We start from the raw sequence: 22,346 nt of genomic DNA, 5'->3' as shown, positions 1-22,346 counted from the left end.
TGGTATACTATGCAACTCTTGTCACCTCCAACAGTCACATGCGAAATCTTCTAAAGGATTTTTTCTGACAAAATACGCAACATATAGAAAAAACCTAGTATCAAGAATTAAGTATAAAAAACAAAATAAAAGAGCAGTTCTCTTTTAAAGGAAATTTCCATTCAATCAGTACCTGTCAAAATAGTCCGTCGCTTACACTGTTCTTCTACTCCTCCTTGTCTTTTACCAGCTTGAGTAAAAGGCATCTCAAACATAAAGCGACGAATGTTATGGGTCCTTTCAAAATCTGTTTTTCTTTCTTGCAACTCTTTTTCTTCAAAGTATGGAATTACATGTGTAACTTGAATATATGCATATTTTGAATCTAAATCCTTTGGATTTACCTTAAAAACATGAAAAAAACCAATCAGATAGCTACACTGTGAATAAAGTGGATTTAATTTTAGTCACATAACTTTCAGAAATTAAATTTGGTCTCAACCTTCGAATTACTGAAAACACAGGAAACGTTAATGGTCTCACAGGGCTTCTCTGTGTTCAGTTTCTAACTATTGGGAAGACAACATAGCTAGATGCATTACAACGTGTTCTGCTTTTTGTTCTGTTTGGATTTTTTTTTTTTTTTAAACACTCATTATTGATAATTGGTGTATGCAGATCTGCAAACAAAAACATAATACAGAGTTATACCCTTGATTAACACTGGAAGGCACAGATACAGAAAACCCAGAAACAAATACTTGTCCTCCATGACAGCTGATAGAGCAGTAGATTGGAGACCAAAAATTGCTAGCGATATAAAAAAGTTAATAATTAAAAATAAAACCCTACATTGCAAATAATTCAGATATTACCTTCAGAAGGTACTCCTCCCAACCCATCTCAACTCTGACACCTTATGAGGGTCCCAAAGAATATACTGGTGGGAGCAGGGCAAATTGAAGGCTTCACTATTCAATTAATTTTGTTTCTAGAACTGGATGAGTTCATGGACTGGCTGATCTTTAATTTGGTAAAAGCAGCAACTAGTTGCCCGTACCAATAGAGAAGGCCTCCAAAGTCTTCACCCAACAGGGTCACTAAATAGACCAAGGATTTTTTTTTTTTTTTTTTTTTTATTTTTGTAAATTCCCCCAAGCATGGGATAGAGAGGGCACCCTAAACCTGTGCATCTTTCTAACAGTTGTTGTCTACCATTTTTGTCCCATGTCAAATATTCATGTTATCTCTGCCTGTCTCTGAGCCATTTCACTTCCATAAACTAAGTGGGAAAAACAACAATGCGAATACACACATGAAGTCACTAGGTAAGTCGTGGAGCAAACTGGGAACAGAGCTAAGGTCTCCCTGCTGTTACCCATTTTTATTGGAACATGCTGCTTGATTAATTACTTTTTTTTAAAATCTGCAATGTTTTCAAGATTATTGGACTGGAACTTAAGTGGTAATTTATGTACTCATTCTGATACAGCTGACAGAAAAATGTTCCCTACAAATGCTAACACACACGTGCATTATAATTAATTGTAAAGAATTCAAGAGAGTATACTTGAAGAGCTGTGAAAAACTGAGATTACGATATAATTCTCTTGCCTTCTGTGGCATGAAATCTAGCCCTTGCATAAGTCCTCCCCTCCTTTTAAAGTTCCCATATTGAAAAGCCCCACCATTGCTGCACATTCAGGCCAAGAAGCACAGAACTTTGTGATCTTACTGGTAGAATCAAGGAACAGAAGAGATAGATAAGAGAAAAATCACCATAAAGTCTGAATCCAAACAAAAGTTAAAAATTAGCTGAGGAAGGGAATAAAAGGAATGCAGAGAGGCATCTTGTGCAGTATGTGTTCTTCTCAGCATGTGGGATACTGTAGCCCTCTTCAGTTAAACAGTTTTGGAGCCTTCAATTACAAAGGAAAGCATTTCCTATGACAAATATAGATTTAACCAGATGACTTTGCATGAGCATTTTTTTCTACAGTTTAAGCGTTTATAAAATTGAACAGGCTCAGAGACATAAGCAAAGGATAACAAGAACAACTGATACAGAATTAAAATGTTATTTACATATGGTACTTTTCTCAGAAGAGGGGTCTGTTTCTTACTTCAGAAGAAAGTTTGGACTCTGCTTTCAAGGTGCAGAAAAGGGAAAAACTTCCAAAGAACGACTGTGCATGAACTGGCAAGAAATACAGCTAAACATAACACAGGATATGATCATAGTCCAAATTTGTTCTAAGACACAATTATTATTGTGAGACGTAACACTATGGAAATCAAGCTTTTTGGTTGTTCTTAAAGGTAAACTTAATAGGAGATGATATTTCTCTCATGCCCTTCAACCAGTAGAGTTTTTTAGACACCTATGTCTGTGTGCACAATGAGTGACAGACAGTGATCCCACACTATTTCAAGTGGATTAGTGGAAGCAATATATCAGAATTTTTTAGAGAGAATAAAGATCATACCTTGCCAGAATCCTGAATCATTTTGACATTTTCAGACCCAAATTTGTCAGAGTAGAGTTTTTGGAGTCTTTGGGAAATCTCTGAGAGAGGTGTGAGTTTAGGCTCTTTATAGATATATTCCTTTCCATCTTCATCCTCAAAGAATCCCTGCAAAAAATGAAGTAATCAAAATCTTGGAAAAAAACCACATAGGACAATGATTAAGATGAACATAATCTATGTGGTTCAAAGCAAATATAAACATTTAACATCAGGATTCAAGCATATGTAAATAAGGAGAAATTAAAATCTAAGTAAAAAAGGTTTCCTAAGAGAATAAAAAAACCCCAGAAAAATGCAATTATCTACTACAGAATGAGTGAAAGACAATGGAAACACACATTTAAAATTGTAAAGGTTCATTGTAATTTTATGGTGTGCCAAGCCTCTGAGATACTTTTCTTCACTTTTATTTAAAAGTGAACTTTCAGCACTGTTTCACTTGCCAAAACAGAAATCTTGCTGCCCAACATGACTATCTGATTCACAAGTGAGTATTTTGGCAATGGTTTATATAAAAATAATCTAAAAAATTTCTTTATGTAGTAATAAAAAATTAATCCCAGAAAATGAAATTTAATTTACCTAAAAATCTTAATTTTATGTTGTACTATCTTGGCATATACTACTTTACTTTCATTACATAAAGCATTTGTTTTAAAACCATAAGTAAATGCAATATAGAGTATGTGGAAAGTGAAACAGGTCATTGGTTGAAAACAACAAGCCATGTCTGAGTTCACGTTTGGAATCGGAAAAGAAATATTTTTGTCATAAATGAAACAGACAAATAGAAAAGCACGACATATCATGTATAAACACAGGCTAGATTGACAAAAATACCCACATCAAACTAAGGTGAAATGCAGTAGTTTTTACTGCATTGCTTGCTTTGTAAGCAGTTACTGTAATTACCTCAACATCTGTTTCACTGTCTGTAAACTGGTATTGCTATAAAGTTATAAAAGACAACAGAATACATGTAAAGTTATACTGCTCAGAGTACTGTACAATTCTCCATGCTCAGCTGAACAATTAGCAACTGGGCTATGCATGTAGAAAGTGTATTACTTGATACTGCGTGATACCATACTGATACATAAGCGTTCTAGACATATATTAGAAGATGTGAAGCTGTCCAATACACAGCCAGAACTTTTGTTCAAAGCATGCAATACTGATGCATAGAAGAGAGTGATTTGTTCTCTAAATGGAACTTAATATTATTTTTTGAATTGCAATGGCTATTAATGCATACCAATCTAAGAAGCAGCCTTGCAAACCACACTGTAGCACTACACATTAAGTCAATACATTGCTAAGAACTGACATTATAGAAAACTTACCGCTGCCTTAAGGTAGTAAATAAAAGAAGAAAAAGGACAAAAAGGCAAAAAATTTACTGAGGAAAATAAGGAAGAACTGTATCGGAATTGATAAATGTTTTAAACTAAATTATTGATGTTTAATTATTTCTTACAGAACACATTTCTTGTACTTTTTATGTCATGGTATCAATATAGATGATGAAATAGTATACCTTGTAAAATAAATTCCAGTTTTCCTTACTGCACAGAGCAGACAAATGAAAGTTAATTAATACTCACCTGTCCAAAGAACGCTACCCTGAAATAAGTTCCCAGCAGTCTCTTGCCTGTATGCATAACTTCTGTTACTTTACTGTATGCTCGATGAAGAGTGTCATATAAATGAGCAAGCCTCTAAAAATAAAAGAAAACCATCAGGGGGTAAAAGAATAATGTAGAATTTTCCTATCTTAAACCAACAATAAATTACATCCTTGTAATTAATAACAACTAAAAACACTGTTTCATTGAACAGTAGTAATAGGTTTAGTACTTGTATCAGAATGACAATATGCGAGATTAATTTTTAATTATTTACATTTATTTAAACATTTTTAATTATTCAAAATTAAAACAACATTCATATTTCAGTTACAATTTTAATACTCTTGTTCTGTGATGTCATATGTGTCATGCAGTTAGACTAGAAAAAAATTTTTTTCTTGCTCAGAATTACTTATGATGAATCTAGTACCTCAAAATCTCGCCGTTTTTCATAAATGGGAATTATAAGTTTATATATGTCAGCAATGAGTTCATAGCGTTCTGCCTTCCAGAGTCCATCAGCACACTGCTCCAACAATTCCATCAGCACATCCTAGATTTGGATACACATGTGAAAAAGTAAAACATTCAATACTTGTGAAAAACACAAATAACTATACTGAAGTTCTTCCCAATGAAAAAGGAGATCTTGACTCAAAACAAAACAGAATGGTCTGAGTGTACACTACTCTTCATATTTACCACAAACAGCATTTTTCTTTTAGATACTCCTGACATCTTAAGTCCACAAATGACACCTGTGTAAGGACCCAAGGTCTTACCTTGAGACCCTTGTCTTATCTTGTAACATGTTTTTATTTTTTCAAAAAACCTTGGGGTTTTTTGGTTTTACACAAAGAACATTATCTTAAAAAGACAGCTACACAAACACTTGACTGTAATGGTTATGAAGGAAACTATCAAACAAATTACATCAACAATAAAATGAAAAGATACAATTCCAAAATCTGTACTCAGAAGTAATTATCAAGGTACAACAGTGGAATTTGGTATACTTGGTCCAGAGTGAAAATACATATAACAACAGTTAGAGAAGCTGAGAAACCCTGAAGGGTCAAAACAGAGTCACAAGCAAGAAACCACCATCTTTTTAGCAAAAAGATAGTTATTTAAGGTTAAATAAGAACTATGCGTATCTATACATTAGAATGGAAGTACACATTTTGCATTAGAGCAGTTACATCATAATTATGAAGTCCCTTCCATCAGTTTGTCATAAAAATTTATTTTCCACGCATTTAATTTCTCCTACTTCAATAAGCGTCACAAAACTACGATAACATTCGTACTTTGCTCTAGTTTTCATAAATTTAAAATTACTTGGCTAACTCCATTACCTCAGTTATAACGAATAATTTCACAAATATTATGGAACAGCTTACAGTTCCTGTAATGAAGCTGCCATATACTCGGTCATGGCTTGAGTGTGACAGAATCACTGTGAAGAAGCTCATTCCCATCCACATACTCTAACACATCTCAGTTTTCTTCAAACATGTCTGGAGCTCCAAGTGCCTCCAAGAGAATCCAAGTCTAAGACTGCGAGATGTCAGAAGACGTGACATTTCTACTTCTTGAGACCTCCTGGTACCATTCTTGCATCGTAATGGTGAAACGCAGAAGCTGGAAATAACTCCTTTTATCCTTAGAAGGGATCCAACGCTACTCTATTCCCCTCCTCCCTTTGGTAGAGGACTAAGACAGCATAAAGGTATCACTAAGAAAAGCCAACTTTAATATTGAGAGCAAAAAGAAACTGAAAAATGCTACCCTTATCCGTGTGCTGCAATGGTCCCTAAAACATCCCCTCCTTTCCCCCAGTCATTATGGGGCTGTATAGACTCTCCAATATCTCCATCCTCAGCAGCCAGGTGGTGAGAACTGAAAGACCAGTGTCACTGCTGGACCACAAGGGCTGTCCATAAACACTGCTTTGTGACAAGGGTCTTAGATGTCAGAGGGCATCCAAATGCAGCAAAGGAGTACAATCTTGTTTGCACACAGGAAAAAAATACGAAGAACAAAAGCTTCACGTGGGAGAGCTGACAGGAGGGAGGAAAAGAACACAACATTTCTGGGCCACCTGCCTCAGTGTTCATCCGTTCTCATGGGAAAAGTTTTTTTCCATATATCCAATCAGAGTTTTCTCTTGTACCCTGTGAGAACGGCCTCCTACTCTGTTATGGCGCACCTGTTAGAAGAGTCTTATTCATCCACTAACCACCTTAGGAGCTGGACTTCTTCCAGTTTGTTGGTATCCCTCTTGACTTTGAGGGGGCAGCGCTGGGCACAAAATTACAGATGGGGTATCACAAATGCCAAGTAGAAGGGGGAAAACCCACTTCCCTCCACTTCTTGACTCTATGCTCTTTGTAATACAACCCAGTATGCAGTTGGCCTTTGTTGCCACAAGGCTACACTGCTGATTCCCATTCAATATCTCGTCCACTAGAACTCCCAGGTCCTTCTGCAGAGCTGCTGCCCAGCCTGTCCATCCCCAGCCCGTACTGAGACATGGGGTGATTTTTTCGCAGATGCAAGGCTTTGCGCTTGTCTCTGTAGAACTTTGAGAGGCGTCTGTGTTCCTTCAGTCTGAGGTCCCTCTAAATGGCAGCAGCCCTGTCCCCCAGCATATCAGTCACTCCCCTCTCCATTAGTTTTGTCCACAAACTTGATGATACGCTGTATCCTGTGACCTAGATGGCTAATGAAGATGTTAAACGGTATCAGCCTGAGTACCTATGAAGAATACCAGCCTTCGCCACCACACTTAAAAGTGTCTTGTATGTTTGGGTGAGTACGTATTTCTGTTTTTCATAAAGTGCTTTAATATATTGAATTACACTGCATGTTGATCACTTAAAAGAGCTATAATACCATCTGAGCTGTGAAGCCATTTCATTTGCCAATCTGCAAATTAGAACGATTCCTCTCATGGAAAGTCATAGCTAACAAGATACCAGAAAAACCAAATAAAGAAGGTAGAGATTAACTTACTATCCGTAGTGGAGCTGTATTCTGGCAGAGTTTATTTTGGAAAAAAACAGCCCACTTGAATGAAATTGTTTCCAACCTTAATCCGCACGGAATCTGGCACCTGCCACAGGCCTGTTAGCCGTAACTCAGATCTCTCACAGATGGACTGCTTACAGCAAAGTCTAGCATGGAAACAATATCAGGTTCCAAGCTTTTACCCTCCTATTTCTGACACCCAGAAGACTTTTAGCTCTGCAAGGAGAATTTGACTTGTGCTGCTGAATAGGCTGTCGCATAAACAACTGTTCATGAAACACACACAGTAACTTTGTTAAAAAAACAAATTCAAAATTTTGTTTTTTCAGCTGGCTAGTTTAGGAAATGAGTCAGGCTAACCCTGGCCTGAAAGAGAATTCTTTTAAAATGAGAATTAAATTGAGAATTTTAAAAATTTTGATTTTTTAAATTAGAAACTACATAAAGTATTAAGACAAATTTCACCTAATTGGGAAGACTTTATATAAATTGGAGAATATAAAGGATGCTTTGCCCCTTTTAGAAACATGGAGGGATTCCCCCCTCACTCCCCCAATAGTTCTAATTATTGACTGTTTTGGAGATTTAACTCTAAAGTAACTAGCATCCAGGGAAATGCCAAGTTTCAAGAAAGAAATTCCACAAGTCTTTGTTACTACATATAGGAAGAATTCCCGTCAGAGCATCATTTTGCTCAGTAGTAGTATAGTACAGCTTGAAAGATATGTTTCTGCTTTCTGATTTCTGTACCCAACTGATCTGTCATATGATTTTTTTTTTTTCTTAGACTAATACAGTTTTCCTTACATAAGAACATACCAAGGAAACACTCCATATACGAATATGTTCCTATTCATGAAGCAACTAGACTACCTGGTTTGAAATTCTTCTGTAAAGTGCTAGTCATCCTAATTTATTCATGATTTTTAGTCTACTAAAAACCAAAGAGTTTTTCCCTATTATTACTCTTCCTGGGTGAACTATAAGAAGTTAACTGAAAAATAGTAACTTTTTTCAATATTTAACCAGTTACAGTACTACATGGTTAAGTTTAAAAAGGGAAGAAGAAAATTTGGCAAAGTTTGATCCTTTTGCAAGATCCACACGCTTTTAATTTCACTCTTGGCTTAGTGTTTCCATGGAATGGAAGTAAGAGATGGAAATAAATTTGCACAGGGTTCAATGACCCAGAAAAAGCAGTATATCCTTTTTGCAGGGACTGGCTAATGAGAAGAAGAATAAAGACATTCCAGTTTAAAAAATACAAAAGAATTTAGCTCTGACAAATGGTTTGTCAGGTAGACGCTGACAAGAATTTCTAACAAAAGTTTCCATCAGCAGTAGTCACTAGAAAACCAACTCTTGGCTCACTTAGAGCAGCTTACATTTTCCTTTGAGTAACATGGTAAATTCCATGCTGGATGAGGAGAATCAGTGATTTATAGAACATAACACAAATTAAAAAAACCCACCAATCTGCTATTGGGTGTCTTTGGAAAGCAAAAGTGCTATATTTCTCATTTCAAGTAATTCCAACTCCTGCCTCCCCTCGCCTGAAGAAGGAAAGTCAACAATTTTTGTCTTAAAACAATAGAGCAAAGCAGTACCAGAACTTAGGAGTAAAACATAAGTACCCTAGGCCTAAAGCCAGGCTTAAACAGCTAAGTCTTTAATCTGTTCCTCCTAAATCTGTTAGCATAGCCACAATTTGCACAATCAAATAATTTTGTCATACACCTTCACCATATATAAACTAAAACACAAAAGAAAAATATTTTTGTTGTACAATTATGCTTACACACCAGGGATTTTTTCAACACACCTACTGCAAGTAGTGGTCTGTCCCTCCCTCTACCACCTATACTGGCAAAAACATAGTGTAGATGTAACTCTTCATGAGCAAGATTATGAATAATCTTTTCACGTAGGCTTCTTAATAGTAAAATTTACTGTAGAGCCAGAATAGATGGATCCGCGAAGACACAAGGAGTGAAACTTAAGCCAGGAACAAACACCACTGATGCAAGTCTGCTGTCAGTAAAATGACTTTCATTGTTATGGCATATTTGCATAGGGAAACTGTAAACCAACAAAAATGATCTTCATAATTGCTGGTATAGTAACAATCTAAATCAAAGTCAGTTTTAAAAGAAAACCCAGATCTCGTTAACTCTAATAAATAAGCCACATTACTGTTCAGCCTGTCATATTGCTTAAAATTCCATTTTGCTTAATTTTATTCCAACAGTGGTGTTGAGTTGATGTGCTAATGCTTTATTTAAGATATATGTATATAGTAAATTGTCTAAAGCTGGGACGGCTCACAGAAATTTTTTATTTCAGTTTCAGGATAAGAATAGCAGCTAAGACGACAATTATGATATCCATCGTATTAGTCAGCCTCCAGACTGAAACACAAAACTTGGAAAAACAAACAGCACTTCAATGTGCATCAATTCTAACTCTCTTATGTTTACTTACTTCATTGAAGTGAACATCTTGCATTCCAACATCCTCCATCATTGAAGCTTCTTCATCTATATTAGGTGTGATTACCCTGAAAGCAGTACAACCTTGCCTAAACATCCCTGTCATTGAAAAAGAAAAATAGACAAATTTACTTTTTTCCACCAGAATAACTGTTGTGGCTTAACCCCAGACAGCAACTAAGTACCACGCAGCCACTCACTCACTTCCCCCCCACCCAGTGGGATGGGGGAGAGAATCAGAAGGTAAAAGGTAAAACCTGTGGGTTGAAATAAGAACAGTTTAATAGAACAAAAGGGAAGAAACTAACAATAATAACAATAATAAAATGACAATACTAATAAAAGGATTGGAACACACAAAACAAGTGACGCACAGTGCAATTGCTCATCACTTGCTGACCGATGTCCAGTTAGTTCCCGAGCAGCGATTCATCCCCCAGGCCAACTCCCCCAGTTTATATACTGGACATGACATCACATGGTATGGAATACCCCTTTGGCCAGTTTGGGTCAGCTGCCCTGGCTGTGTCCCCTCCCAACTTCTTGTGCACCTCCAGCCTTCTTGCTGGCTGGGCATGAGAAGCTGAAAAATCCTTGGCTTAGTATAAACGCTACTTAGCAACAACTGAAAACATCAGCGCGTTATCAACATTCTTCTCATACTAAATCCAAAACATAACGCTATACCAGCTACTAGAAAGAAAATTAACTCTATCCCAGCCGAAACCAGGACAATAATATTAGGTCATTTTGCGATGCTAGATAAAGCAGAAGCCATGTTTAAATATACATACCTCCAAATTAATAAATAAAAAATAAATCCCACCTCCCAGTGCGTGATTAAAATATTAGACCTCACGTTACTCTGTAAGTATAAATAGGTTTTAAAAAAATCACAAATGTTAATATCTGGACTCTGACCTACCAAAATAAATAGCGTCTGAATCTTCCTAAATTAAACCTGTGTCTAATCTACCCCACCCTAAGTCTAAGGTAATCAAGGTAACTTCTACAGTATTTAATTAAACTGGTGTGAAGTCATGCTGGAACTGTGTACTCTAACAGGCCCTGGCATATCAGCCTCCCCAGTCTGAACAATATGAATAGACTGACATCAACCATACAAAATGATCAAAGGATGGCAAACCAGATTATTCAGCTGTATATACAGAAAGTCAGTCTATAAGCAAGAAAAAACCCCCAGCAATCTAACTTTCTTTACTGAAGTATTTGGCAAAAATGGGGTTTAGAATGTTCTAATGTGAAACCTGCCTCTTTTACCCATTCTGTTTAGCTCTTTTTTATTATATCAGATTGCTGAACTAAGAAATCGGGGGGGTTGGCCAAAAACTGTATTAATTAAAGCCTCAAGAGCAATCAGTAAATACTACAGAAGCACAAGGACTTGCACATATTTATTTCACAGCTCATTCCTACAAAGATTCTTTCTGCTCAGGTGGGAGTCTGACCACCAGAGGTTTTACTGAATGACTGCTTCAAATGCATGGTTTTGTTTTGCTCCTGGAAATACCACAGATAGAAGTTTGACCCTCTATATTACTAAGAGGAAATAACTTTTATGAGAGTAGACAAAAATAGCAGATCACCCAAAGGAATCACAAATTGATACAGATTACCACTAGTTATCAGTTAGCTGTTATCAGGCTTCCAAGAGGACATAGTAACTTTGACAACCAACTTAGTTTTAGATTTGGTCTCAGAGAAGCTTCTGAAATCATTGGGGCAGGGAGGATAGCCTATACACTACACAAGTATCTGGCAAGAGGCACAAAAGGAAGAGAGAAAAGGCATCTGCTTCATTTTGAACTGTCATGCAAAAGCAAAGGAAAAAGCTGCGAATGTGAATTGGCCTACAAAACCAAAAGACTAGCTCAATGTCATGATCAGTCTTAACAGTTTTCTGAAACTTTCTTCTAGAGATCTGTTTTTCTTAATAAAAGCCATATAAGCTTTTATTTTCTCAAACCCCTAGCTGGGAACTCTTCTGACCCTATAAATGAAAGATAGTTTCCTACCCTATCTCAAGGGTCATCAGAAACCCGCTTTTACAGACAGCTGCTAGCAGAGAACACCAAGACAGGTGAAGCATTCTGAGCACTACTACCACTGACTCAGCATCTAAAAATTTGTATGAATTTATTTTGACTTCTCTGGCAATGCCAGGTTTCACTATATGCAGTGAAAGACTACTTGTTGAACAAGAATATTTACTGATAAGTTTGCTTTAGAAAGGGTCTGACTTCAGCTATTAGCAGCTCTGGTGCAAAATAATAATTTTTACTTTCCTAAAAATTTTACTTTAGCTTCATCTGAAATGCTGCCACTTAGATATGTAAGTATACTCTTAAATATTTGAGTATGCTATCTGGTTAGGTCAGAATTTCTTCCTTGGTAAACACTGAAATGCCTACAACTTCCTCCGAGAAACTATTGTCATTATAGCTTAGGAAAAGCAAAATATAAACATTAAAGATTTCAAAATCGTACCTTTTCTTGTGAGATATTCTGCAACCAGTGCTGCTACATGGACATAGCACATTGCTGCCTAAAACAGAAACAATAACAATCTTATAAATTACAATTATAATGGAACTACTGAAAACAAGGTATATAAGAAGAGCCCTAGCCTGAGATTATTTCTTTGGTTTTCCTTTTTGCTGCTTTGCAGGAGATGCCCTATGACCAGTGTAAGAATTCTCCAGTTCATTTATGCAAAACAGTAACTGTGCAAGAGCACTCACTCCTTTATCAGAGCATTGAGGAGCACAGACAGCAGTACACAATCTGAGAGTGACCACGGATCACAAATTACAAGGTAGGAATGCCATGCTATAATAAAAATAGGCAAATCTCTTTTGGGGATGTATTTTAAGTGTTATGTGAAACAAAAGAGCTATTAGTTGTTCTACTCAACATTTGGTGGTTCTTTTGCTAACCTGTTTTGTCTGCCTTTTGGCTCCAGACCAAGAAAAACATAGAAAAAAACTGGTGACAGACCATGTGAAAGCAGCAAAAGAAAAAGAGAAGAAATCTGACCTACGAATGGAATTTGAAGGAATTTGGTTGGTGTTGTCTGGAAAACAGAAGAAAAAGGGCGACAGAGTAGTCTTCAAATATTTAAGGTGTTTCATGAAGTTGACACTGATCACTTTTCTCCACAGAAAGAAGGAAAGAAAGATTCAAGATCCTTCTTTTACTAAAAAGGTTTAGGCTTACAGCAAAGTGTTATTCTAACTGTAATTCTCAATTGAACAGTTCATATATGGAAGCTGCAGAACCTCAGACACTGGAGGTGAAGGAAAAAGGTAAGTGTCTGTCAGAAATTCTCTCTAATTCACACTCTGCATGGCATTGGGCTTGGTGGTTTACAGAGGTCCCCATCGAGTCATACAGTCAGAGATTCTAAGTTTTTAATAAAACAAATTAAAAACAGACCTGAAAAGGACTACAAGGGCTTGTCTTCTGAAAGAGCTGAAGTTGTTTCTTTCAAAATGCAAGCTAATAACAGAGCACTGTATATGCGTTCTGTGTTGCTACCATACAGAAGAAAAGAATTCTAGTACTAAGACATAAGATAGCAGCTACTATTTCTTGGAGATGTTTACTTGCTTACATGATGCTAAGTTTAACAGATATGTTTATGAAATTCAATGATGTCATGCAACGTGATTTACTTTTGGATGCAACAAACTTCCAGAAAGAGACAAAATTCATTCTGTATGCTGATAAAACACTTACATCAAGAGATATAAAAATCCCCACTCCAAAATCTCCTTTTTGCTAGAATTAAATATTTTAACAGCACAGTGAAATTGGAGAGCTTCCTTTTTTCAAACAAAAAGATTGTGATATATCAATTTTAAGAAAATTAGGACTTTTTTAGTAAGCAGTCTGGAATAGAATCAAGCCAAGTCTGTAAAGGCAGCTGGAGAGGAATTCAAAGAGTGGCTTTAAGTGTTCTAGCAACTGATAACAAAGATATTTTTAAGCAGATATTTTTAAGTAGGAGGTCTGTGTCTTCCATGGTTCGCATTGAGCATTCCTGGCTTAGTAGCATATCAGCTACCGTAGTTAAACATACAGCTTACATTAGTAATCAGAAATGACTTACAGATGTACTTGGATAGGAAAAAACCTACCAGCCATTAAAACTAATCTACTAACAATTCAAAATTTATTAAAAATGCTTATTATATTACACACTAACAACAACATATAGTACATTCCATTTCAAGAAAGATAAGCTTAAGCTTATTACGAAGCTAAAACTAGTTTGATTTTTTTTCTCTTACCTCTGAAAGATCTCCATTTTTAACATGGATCCTTGCCATGCTGTCTAACCATGTCTTCCTTAGTTCAGGTGTACTAGCATAAGACTTTGCCAAACTGTACTGGAGGTCTACAAGCATTTCTGGATCATTTTCATGCTCCTTCATCTGAGCTGTAGCCATCAGTACTGTACGAATCCGTTTTGTTAAATCCTTAACATCAGAAGGGAATGTAGTGTGCTAAAACATAGAAAAGTTAGGTTAACTACTACCTTTTTCTATTCTTTGCATAATAAAAAGTCGAAACATAATTGTAAAAGATGCAATGAAAGAGTTTTCAAGCATGCTTCTACAGTATGGAAAGAAGAATAAAAACAGACCTTTATAATTCTGTCATTATTGGCACAATTATTGATGATGGAAAGAGACTGCTGAAATCTAGTTCCTCCGATTCCAACAACATCAGCAATTAACTGGCTTACTGAAATAATAACCTTGACAGAAACAAATATCTTGTTAGTGCATATTTCATGAAATTCCCTTGAGATGTTACCTATGAAGCAATTACAAAGGAAGTTTTGTTCTCTTTAATTGAAAGATTTTTCCCTTAAGTAAAATCCTATTTGTTTTTTTTTTGTTTGTTTGTTTTTAAAGTTACTTGTACAATAACATAGGCAAGAAAAAACAGGCTTGTGTAAATTTAATGCACACACATTCTCTGCTCTAAAGACTGATTCCTAGGTGAAGTAGCCCGAGATCATAAAAGTAGTAATCTATTGTTCCCAGCTTTGTCAGAACACAGTATTTTCTACGTATTTGTTTTATTTTAGACTTTTACATGCTTGTTGCTGCATTCTTTTCATCTTCAGATACAACAGGATATGCCATTTAACAATCAAAATAACATCTACAAAACAGAACATTTGCTACTGACCAATAAAAATTATTTCCTACGAAACACAGGGCCATCCAATTGTTTCTAAGTATCTCCCTATACTGAACATACTTTTATTATCATCTTCTCACTCTTAGAATAGTACCAGCCTTGCTCGAACCCAAAATAACTTCTTTTATGTCTTTATCTGACAGGGCTTTGCACAGTGGTATGCAACTGTGCATCTACAAATACAACATTTAAAAAATGAAAAATAAAGTATACTAACTTGTAGATGTGTCCTAACAAAAGACTTCTTCCCTGTGTAATCAAAATTATTTCTCATTAAGAAGTACAGTAACTGTGAAGCTTCAGTACGAATTGAACTCAGTTTGGAATTACAATACTTCAGAATTTCATAGCACAGTGCAGAACACATATCAGCTCTACCTTCATAAAATGTAGAAGGAAACTGAGGAAAAAGTAGAAAAGAAAGAAGTTATTCATTAAAACTAGCTTCAGTTCTTGATAAAATAAGCATATCAAGAAAAATACAAATCTATTAATATTCCAAAACTATGGAAAAAGAGACAGTTATAGTAGTTCATGACACAAAATGGTTTTTACAGCAATTCAAAGGACAAGTATTCCACGCTGTTAGGATCAGATCAGTCCTTATTCACCAACTTTAATTTGGGATTTTAGTTGTTAAATTTTTACATAATATATTGTTAACTAAAGAACTGGATAAGTACTTGTAGATTAATTATTTTTAAACTTCTTACCTTAAATATAAGGGCCCTTAAAGCAATGAAGACATTTTTCAATGCCGTTTCAGACTGATTCTTTTGAAGGAAGCAGAGGTATACATCAAATACTTTCTTCATCAGTGGATTATGTCCGTGATCAGTTAGTAGCTGATTCTTTAAATTGATAGTGAGAATTTAGGAGTTTTATACGGTGATACATTTATACTATTCTAAGAACATACACAGATCATGCAAAAGCAGGAAATAAAAAAAAAATAATCTGCATAGTATTACCAAGATGTTTAATAATAAAAACATATCTGAATTTTAATTAGCTATTTCTAACACTTCATTAATCTTGCTTATAAAGGAAGTGTTGGCTTCTGAATAGACTTAGAGAATACAACTGTTTTTAACAGCTGTTAATTAAATCAATTACTATTAACAGTTCTTTGAGAGGCACACTCAAAGTATTAACACATTTTAGTTACGCCGGCTTTAGCAGCTCAGACAGTGGAATTTTCTCACAGCAGTACCTCCTACTACAGTGCTCTCAAAACACTCCCCCCAAACGACTGAGCATATGCACTAGGTTCCTATAGGACTCTAGGATGAAATGACAAGGTCTCTCCTCTTACAAAACACCAAAATGGGTTAATCAATTCAGGGACTGCTCAATGCAGTCCAGGGAGTCCAGAACTGAGAGGACCATGTTAAGTATTGCTCCCTTGGACTCCACTGGCCCTCCAACATGATCCTAACTAGGTCTTGCACCTTCTGCAACTCCCCTCTGCACACTCCACTCTTCCTTGTCATTACTATATACAGGCATCCAAACGGTATGCTGCAAGGCAGCTACATCACGATCTCAAATAAGTTTTAAGGTAATATTAATGCAAAGAATCTAGTTTAACAAACTTTTTAAAAAGATTCTTGAGCCCCAGTATAGACCTGGGCTTTTGTAGCATGCCTTAAGCTCTCTCAAACACGGAAGAGATGTCTAGCTGCAGATGTCTTCTTTTCTATTCATGGAGACACAGAAGAAATTTTTCAGGCTAAAGAATTTCAGCATAGCCCTAGGCATTTCAGGTGTTCCTCAATATTAAAAAATTGAAGGAGGCAGTCCTCCATTAAAAGCCATTCTGACAATGTGACTTCCAGACCAAAAGAACTCAGTGTGGTTTCAAGCTTTGTGGATGAATAGATACAAATGCTCCCAGGAGACCAAAGATCTCCAAATGCTATGCAGTGAAGCCACGGCCAGGCCATTTTAGAGGAAGCTAGACATAAATGGTTCAATATAAGCCTGTCAGCCTATTTGGTCATAGGAAAAAGTTTTATCTCTTGGAACAGTATACAGATGTTTGTAGATGACCCAAACCTAAACACCTAACTGCAAGTTCTAAAAGATGGTAAGGCTTACTACTTCCAGATTTATAGCAAAATAATGAAACATTGTCTTACAAACCCCTATCCTTATGAGGAAATTGATATAACAAGCTTTCTTCAGATGTCCCAACATCAGAGGTAGGTGGTTCACTAAAACCACCTAGAGTAGTAGGAGTTCACACAGAATCAGTTAAAATTCTACCAAGAAGCAGACGTAACTTGTGATTCACCTGCTGTAATAGATAACAAAGCTCTGGATCCCCACTAGTGAAAGATGATTGTGGTGAAAAGAAGTTGTCTGGCCTTTTGGGAATTAATTAGCATATTATATAGAAGAAGCAGATTGGTATTAGTAATCTAGTGGCCTTCTACGATGGAGTGACTGCATCAGTGGACAAAGGAAGAGCTATCCATCTGGACTTCTGTAAGGCTTTGATGTGGTTCCCCACAACATTCTTGCCACTAAAACAGAAACATATGGGTTTGAAGAATGGACTGTTGGAAGGATAAGGAATTGGCTGGGTGGCCACATCCAAAGAGTTACACTCAGTGGCTCGGTGTCCAAGTGGAAACCAGTGATAAGTGGTGTCCCTCAAGGGTCCGTATTGGGACCAGTACTATTTAATATTTTCATCGGTGACATAGACAGTGGGATGGAGTGCACCCTCAGCAAGTTTTCAGATGACACCCAGCCGAGTGGTGCAGTTGAATTGCTAGAGGCTTCCCTGTAGCCTGCCATCCAGAAGGACCTTGACAGGCTTGAGAAGAGGGCCTGTGTGAACGTCATGAAGTTCAACAAGGCCAAGTGCAAGGTCCTGCATGTGGGTCGGGGCAATCTCTAGTATCAGTACAGGCTGGGGGATGAATGGATTGAGAGCAGCCCTGAGGAGAAGGACTTGGGGATGTAGATTGATGAAAAATTGGACATCAGTCAGCAATGTGTGCTCACAGCCCAGAAAGCCAACCGCATCCTGGGCTGCATAACAAGAAGCATGGCCAGCAGGTCGAGGGAGGCGATTCTCCTCCTCTACTCTGCTCTGGTGAGACCCCACATGTGTACCGCATACAGCTCTGTGGCCCCCAGTATATGAACGACACGTACATGTTAGAGCAGGTCCACAGGAGAGCTATGAAAAAGGCCGGAGGGCTGCAACACTTCTCCTACGAAGAAAGGCTGAGAAAGTTGGGAGGAGAAAAGGCTCTGGGGAGACCTCGTTGCAGCCTTTCAATATATAAAAGGTGCTTATATGAAAGATGGAGAGACACTTTTTTTTTTTTACCAAAGCCTGTAGTGACAGGGCAAGGGGAAACAGTTTTAAACTAAAAGAAGGTAGGTTCAGATTGGACATAAGGAGGAATTTTTTTTGCAATGAGGGTGGTGAGACCCTGGAACAGGTTGCCCAAGGAAGTTGTGGACGCCCCATCATTGGCAGCATTCAAGATCACGCTGGACAGGGCTTTGAGCAACGTGATCTAGTGAAAGAACATGTCCCTGTCCATGGCAGGGGGGTTGGAGCTAGATGATCTTTAAAAGCCCTTTCCAACCCAAACCATTCTATGGTTTTATGTATTTTAGGTGCAGTTGATTGAGTAGAAGCTCCCGATTCTCCCACCTGTTCTGTTTGCATCTTGCAGATTACTCTGCTATACTCTTACCTACTTCCTCAACATACTACATACAGATAACCTTGAAGGACTGTCATTCTAAGCGTGATGGGCAGCTGTTAACTAGAAGATTAACGTCCATTCTTCTTTAAATCTTTAAAACTACGTATCTTCATTTTCATTTCTGTCATGAAGTCTGTGGACAGAACTGGTTCTAAACTCTAATTAAATTACTAATAAAAAGAATCTCATTATAAATAAGCTATGTTTTCGTAACTAGATTAAAGGTAAGACACTAAATTTGAATCTTCAAGCAAGGATCTGGATACACTGCTCTAATTAGGGGAGAAACAAAGTAGAGCTATCATGTCTCCTTTTTATAGCTTCACCTTTAATGTTTGGAAAAGCTCAAAAAAACCAGACAGGAGGGGTATGCAAGTGGGCATGCTATAAAAAGATTCCACAGGAGAGCTACAGTAACTGATACAACTAAAAAGAAGTCTTATTAGTGGACAATATGAAATAAAGTTACATAAAAGGAACACACACAAATTACTGTTAATTAATGAGTGACTTAATATAAGAAGTTGCCACGTTCAATGTAAAAGTCTGATAGTCTCCAATCATGAATTATGGTTTTGCCATACACTAGACCTTTCACCCCACATGGCCTTTAAAAGACAGTTTTACCACTAATATTAGGTAGACACTAAAGTTTCTAGAAATATTTTTAGGAAGTTAGGATGAGGAGGGAGCTTTTCCCACAGATTCCTGCTGATCAGTAAGGAGTCTGTGTGCAATGTATAACTGAAGCCAAAGCATTTTGCTGTGAGAGGTTATCCACTTCAACATGACACAATAATGAAATAAAATGCTAGAAATGCTAAAAATATAATGCTGTATTACTGGATTATAAAATACAAATATAATTTTAAAAATATATTTTTAAAAATATTTTTTTTAAAATATTTTTTCTGAAAGATTATTATGGGAGATGTTAACACCAAGTCAAGAACAAACCTTAAAAGCCATTGTGAATAATGACAGAGTATCCAGAATTGTAAGGCAAACTTCAGTCGCAATATTTGCTTCAAGTAAAGACTGGTGAAGAACATCTGCATCTGAATGGCCATAGCCTACAGAAATTCCAAATGAAGTGTAAGTGCTGGATATACTCATTTGAATGTTTTTTATTTCCAAAAGACTTGCTGAACTAGGAAAAGATTAACAACTAAAAAGCCTGACAGAAGTTAGTATTCAATACAGAAAAAAAATTAATATGGATTTAAACATTTTTCGGATATGTGCATATAATTATTCTAACATAATCTGCACAAGATCATAAAATACATTAAGTACAAATGTCAACAGTAGAAGCATTAAACAGCAGTTAAACCAAAAAATGTCTGAAGTTTCATATATATGTGTATGTATGTACACACATGTGTATATATATAAATGTACACCGTTATATATACACATATATATTCTTACAGTAAGTACTGCAGTAGAATGGAGTTACAGCTGAAAATATGTATTGGTAATTTAGCGATGTTATAATGATCTCAAAGTCAATCATAAGTCAACCATTATAAAAATACAAAACACTAAGAGTTGAGGAATACAATCATATACTTATATGCTGCTGAAGACCCAAGTAATTAATTCTGCTCTGTGGCAACACCATGCAATAACTCCATATTTAATCAAAACATTTTATTGCTTCTAGCTCCATACTGTATTTAAATAATTTAAAAATATATCCTGCTTCAGCACTGGTTATAATACATTGTTTATGTTCCCTAACATTGATCTTTAAGAACCAGATTGACAAATGTGCCCTGGTTGCTTTATAAAAATTTGGTCTGGATCATGTTTATATGTTAGATTTACCATCAACTTAGCATCACTAAATCAATGACAAGCATGACAAACTTGTTGAGACCAAGAAAAGAACAGAAGAAGTGAGATATTCTTTTATAATGACACTTAGCTACTTCTTTCCACACCTTCTTACTTCCCTGGCTGAACTACGCATACATATCCATAACCACCAATTTCTTTGGATTTATACATTCTTTCTGTTAGGGAGTATACACCTTTTTCCTATCATCTTTTGCATTCTCTCTGCCTCCACCTCTTTCTCCTCCCATGTGTTTTCTTTGTGGTTTCAGTCCAGCTACATCCTTTACCCTCTGTAATGACGGAAAGAAACAACTGGCATTTGGAAGCAAGTTTTAACTCAACAGCCATTTGGCAAATATTTTTCTTTTGGTAAAAGTGTTCTTTTCCTTAAAGATATTCAAAGAAAAATCTTTTTTCATAGCAATCACCTTTGGGTGACCAGAAATCTTTAAGTTAGCCTGTGGTTTCAGTAATGTTGAAGATATCAAGACATGACAACTCTTTTGAGAACTGCATTGAGGACAGGGGAAATATTCTTTAAAGAAAAAATTTGTTTGCTCTTCCAGGTAAGACGAAAGGTGCAAGGTTTATTATAAATACCAAGTAAAAACTGTAGTCAATGGACAGGATTCCAAACAGTTAAAATTTTGTTCTTCACATAAATAATTTGGAAAAAACAAATAAATAGGTCATTGATTGTTTACTCTGCATTATTACTAGAGACAAAAGTTTTGGGCAGGATGTAAACTTAAAGGAATCTGGTTGAGTTAAAAGACTGATTTAGCAGTACTTTTTCCATATGCATGCTAAAAACTATCCTTGTTTCAATTTGCTAGTATTTTAGAGAATCTAAGACTGTATTCTTCACGTATAACTAACATACTGGATTCTATTTTTCACATGTAACTTAAAACGAAACTGTGGAACTACAATTACCACATGCAACACTGACATCTGCCTGGCCACGCACATGAACATGCACCCATACATTCACACTAGTGCAGAGTAACTGGATTTAAAACTGTCTAAGAACACTGAAAATGGAATAGTATCTAATGACTATGAATTCGGCAATGATCATATACTGCTATTACAGATCAGGATATATCTCTTGTATTTCAGTATGTTTGAGTGTCACTATTCTACTGAGCATCCTCCTCTCCTCCAGCCCCAACAATACACATAAATCTACATTCTTGCAGTTTGTATTGAAAGGCTCTAGAAATTTGAACAAAGGGCCTAATTTCTTTTATAATTAAGCACAAAACTATGTTGAAATTCCTCAGAGATGTGAAATATCACTTACACCATTACTTCAGTTCTATTTCGTGCTTAAATGATCATAAAGGGAGAAATTAAGTTTATAATTTACATTTATAGACAACAATCATGCCAAGGAATCACGATTTTAGAAACAAGTAAAGCAACGATTTCCACCAGATACATCCTTCCTGGATGTACCCCATACAGGATACCTACAAGATTCATTCAAGTTCCAAGAACTATTTTGTATACACGATACAGGCGGACTGACAACTAAACAAAACTAAAAGTTAGACAACAACAAGACCAAAGATATAAAAATCAACTTCACATTTGACATGGCTTTTACAGCAACATATTTTCACTTTATAAAACCTTGGTCAATACAAGGTGTAATATCCTGATATTCATTGAATGTCCAACATTAAAAAAACCCAAACATTATCACTTTACACAGTTATCTAAATGAGACACCTTCCTTCATAATTTTCTTCAGATGGAAAAGAAAAAGAAAGTTTCTTTTTACATAAGCATGCATTTATTAAAATCTTTCAGCTCACTGGTTCCTAAAAATCAGTAAACTTTGTCAAGTTCTGGAAGTATGAAATCTCTTTG

The 22,346-nt window shown here is 36.2% G+C and overlaps 1 protein-coding gene across 19 annotated transcripts in view; it reads right to left on the bottom strand.

Annotated features, from left to right (window-relative positions):
• DOCK9 (dedicator of cytokinesis 9) overlaps positions 1-22,346 on the bottom strand; it is a 136,795-nt gene that overhangs the window by 7,451 nt on the left and 106,998 nt on the right. For 15 of the 19 annotated variants that reach the window (XM_069802411.1, XM_069802417.1, XM_069802421.1 and 12 more), the window contains 11 exons: positions 19,584-19,699; positions 15,606-15,743; positions 15,110-15,292; positions 14,327-14,440; positions 13,971-14,186; positions 12,166-12,223; positions 9,650-9,756; positions 4,566-4,688; positions 4,112-4,225; positions 2,466-2,612; positions 173-383 (listed from right to left, as the gene is read on the bottom strand). In XM_069802411.1, coding sequence (XP_069658512.1) covers positions 173-383; positions 2,466-2,612; positions 4,112-4,225; positions 4,566-4,688; positions 9,650-9,756; positions 12,166-12,223; positions 13,971-14,186; positions 14,327-14,440; positions 15,110-15,292; positions 15,606-15,743; positions 19,584-19,699 — 1,527 coding nt within the window. Of the gene's footprint in view, positions 1-172; positions 384-2,465; positions 2,613-3,419; positions 3,456-3,850; positions 3,857-4,111; positions 4,226-4,565; positions 4,689-9,649; positions 9,757-12,165; positions 12,224-13,970; positions 14,187-14,326; positions 14,441-15,109; positions 15,293-15,605; positions 15,744-19,583; positions 19,700-22,346 lie in introns of all 19 variants that reach the window. The other 4 variants (XM_069802427.1, XM_069802426.1, XM_069802428.1 and 1 more) reach the window with 2 other exon arrangements.

The sequence above is a fragment of the Haliaeetus albicilla genome, chromosome 15, assembly GCF_947461875.1.
Source record: "Haliaeetus albicilla chromosome 15, bHalAlb1.1, whole genome shotgun sequence".
In the NCBI taxonomy this organism is placed as follows: Eukaryota; Metazoa; Chordata; class Aves; order Accipitriformes; family Accipitridae; genus Haliaeetus; species Haliaeetus albicilla.
Note: the sequence above shows the minus strand (reverse complement) of the source record. Positions and strands in the feature narration are given on the sequence as shown.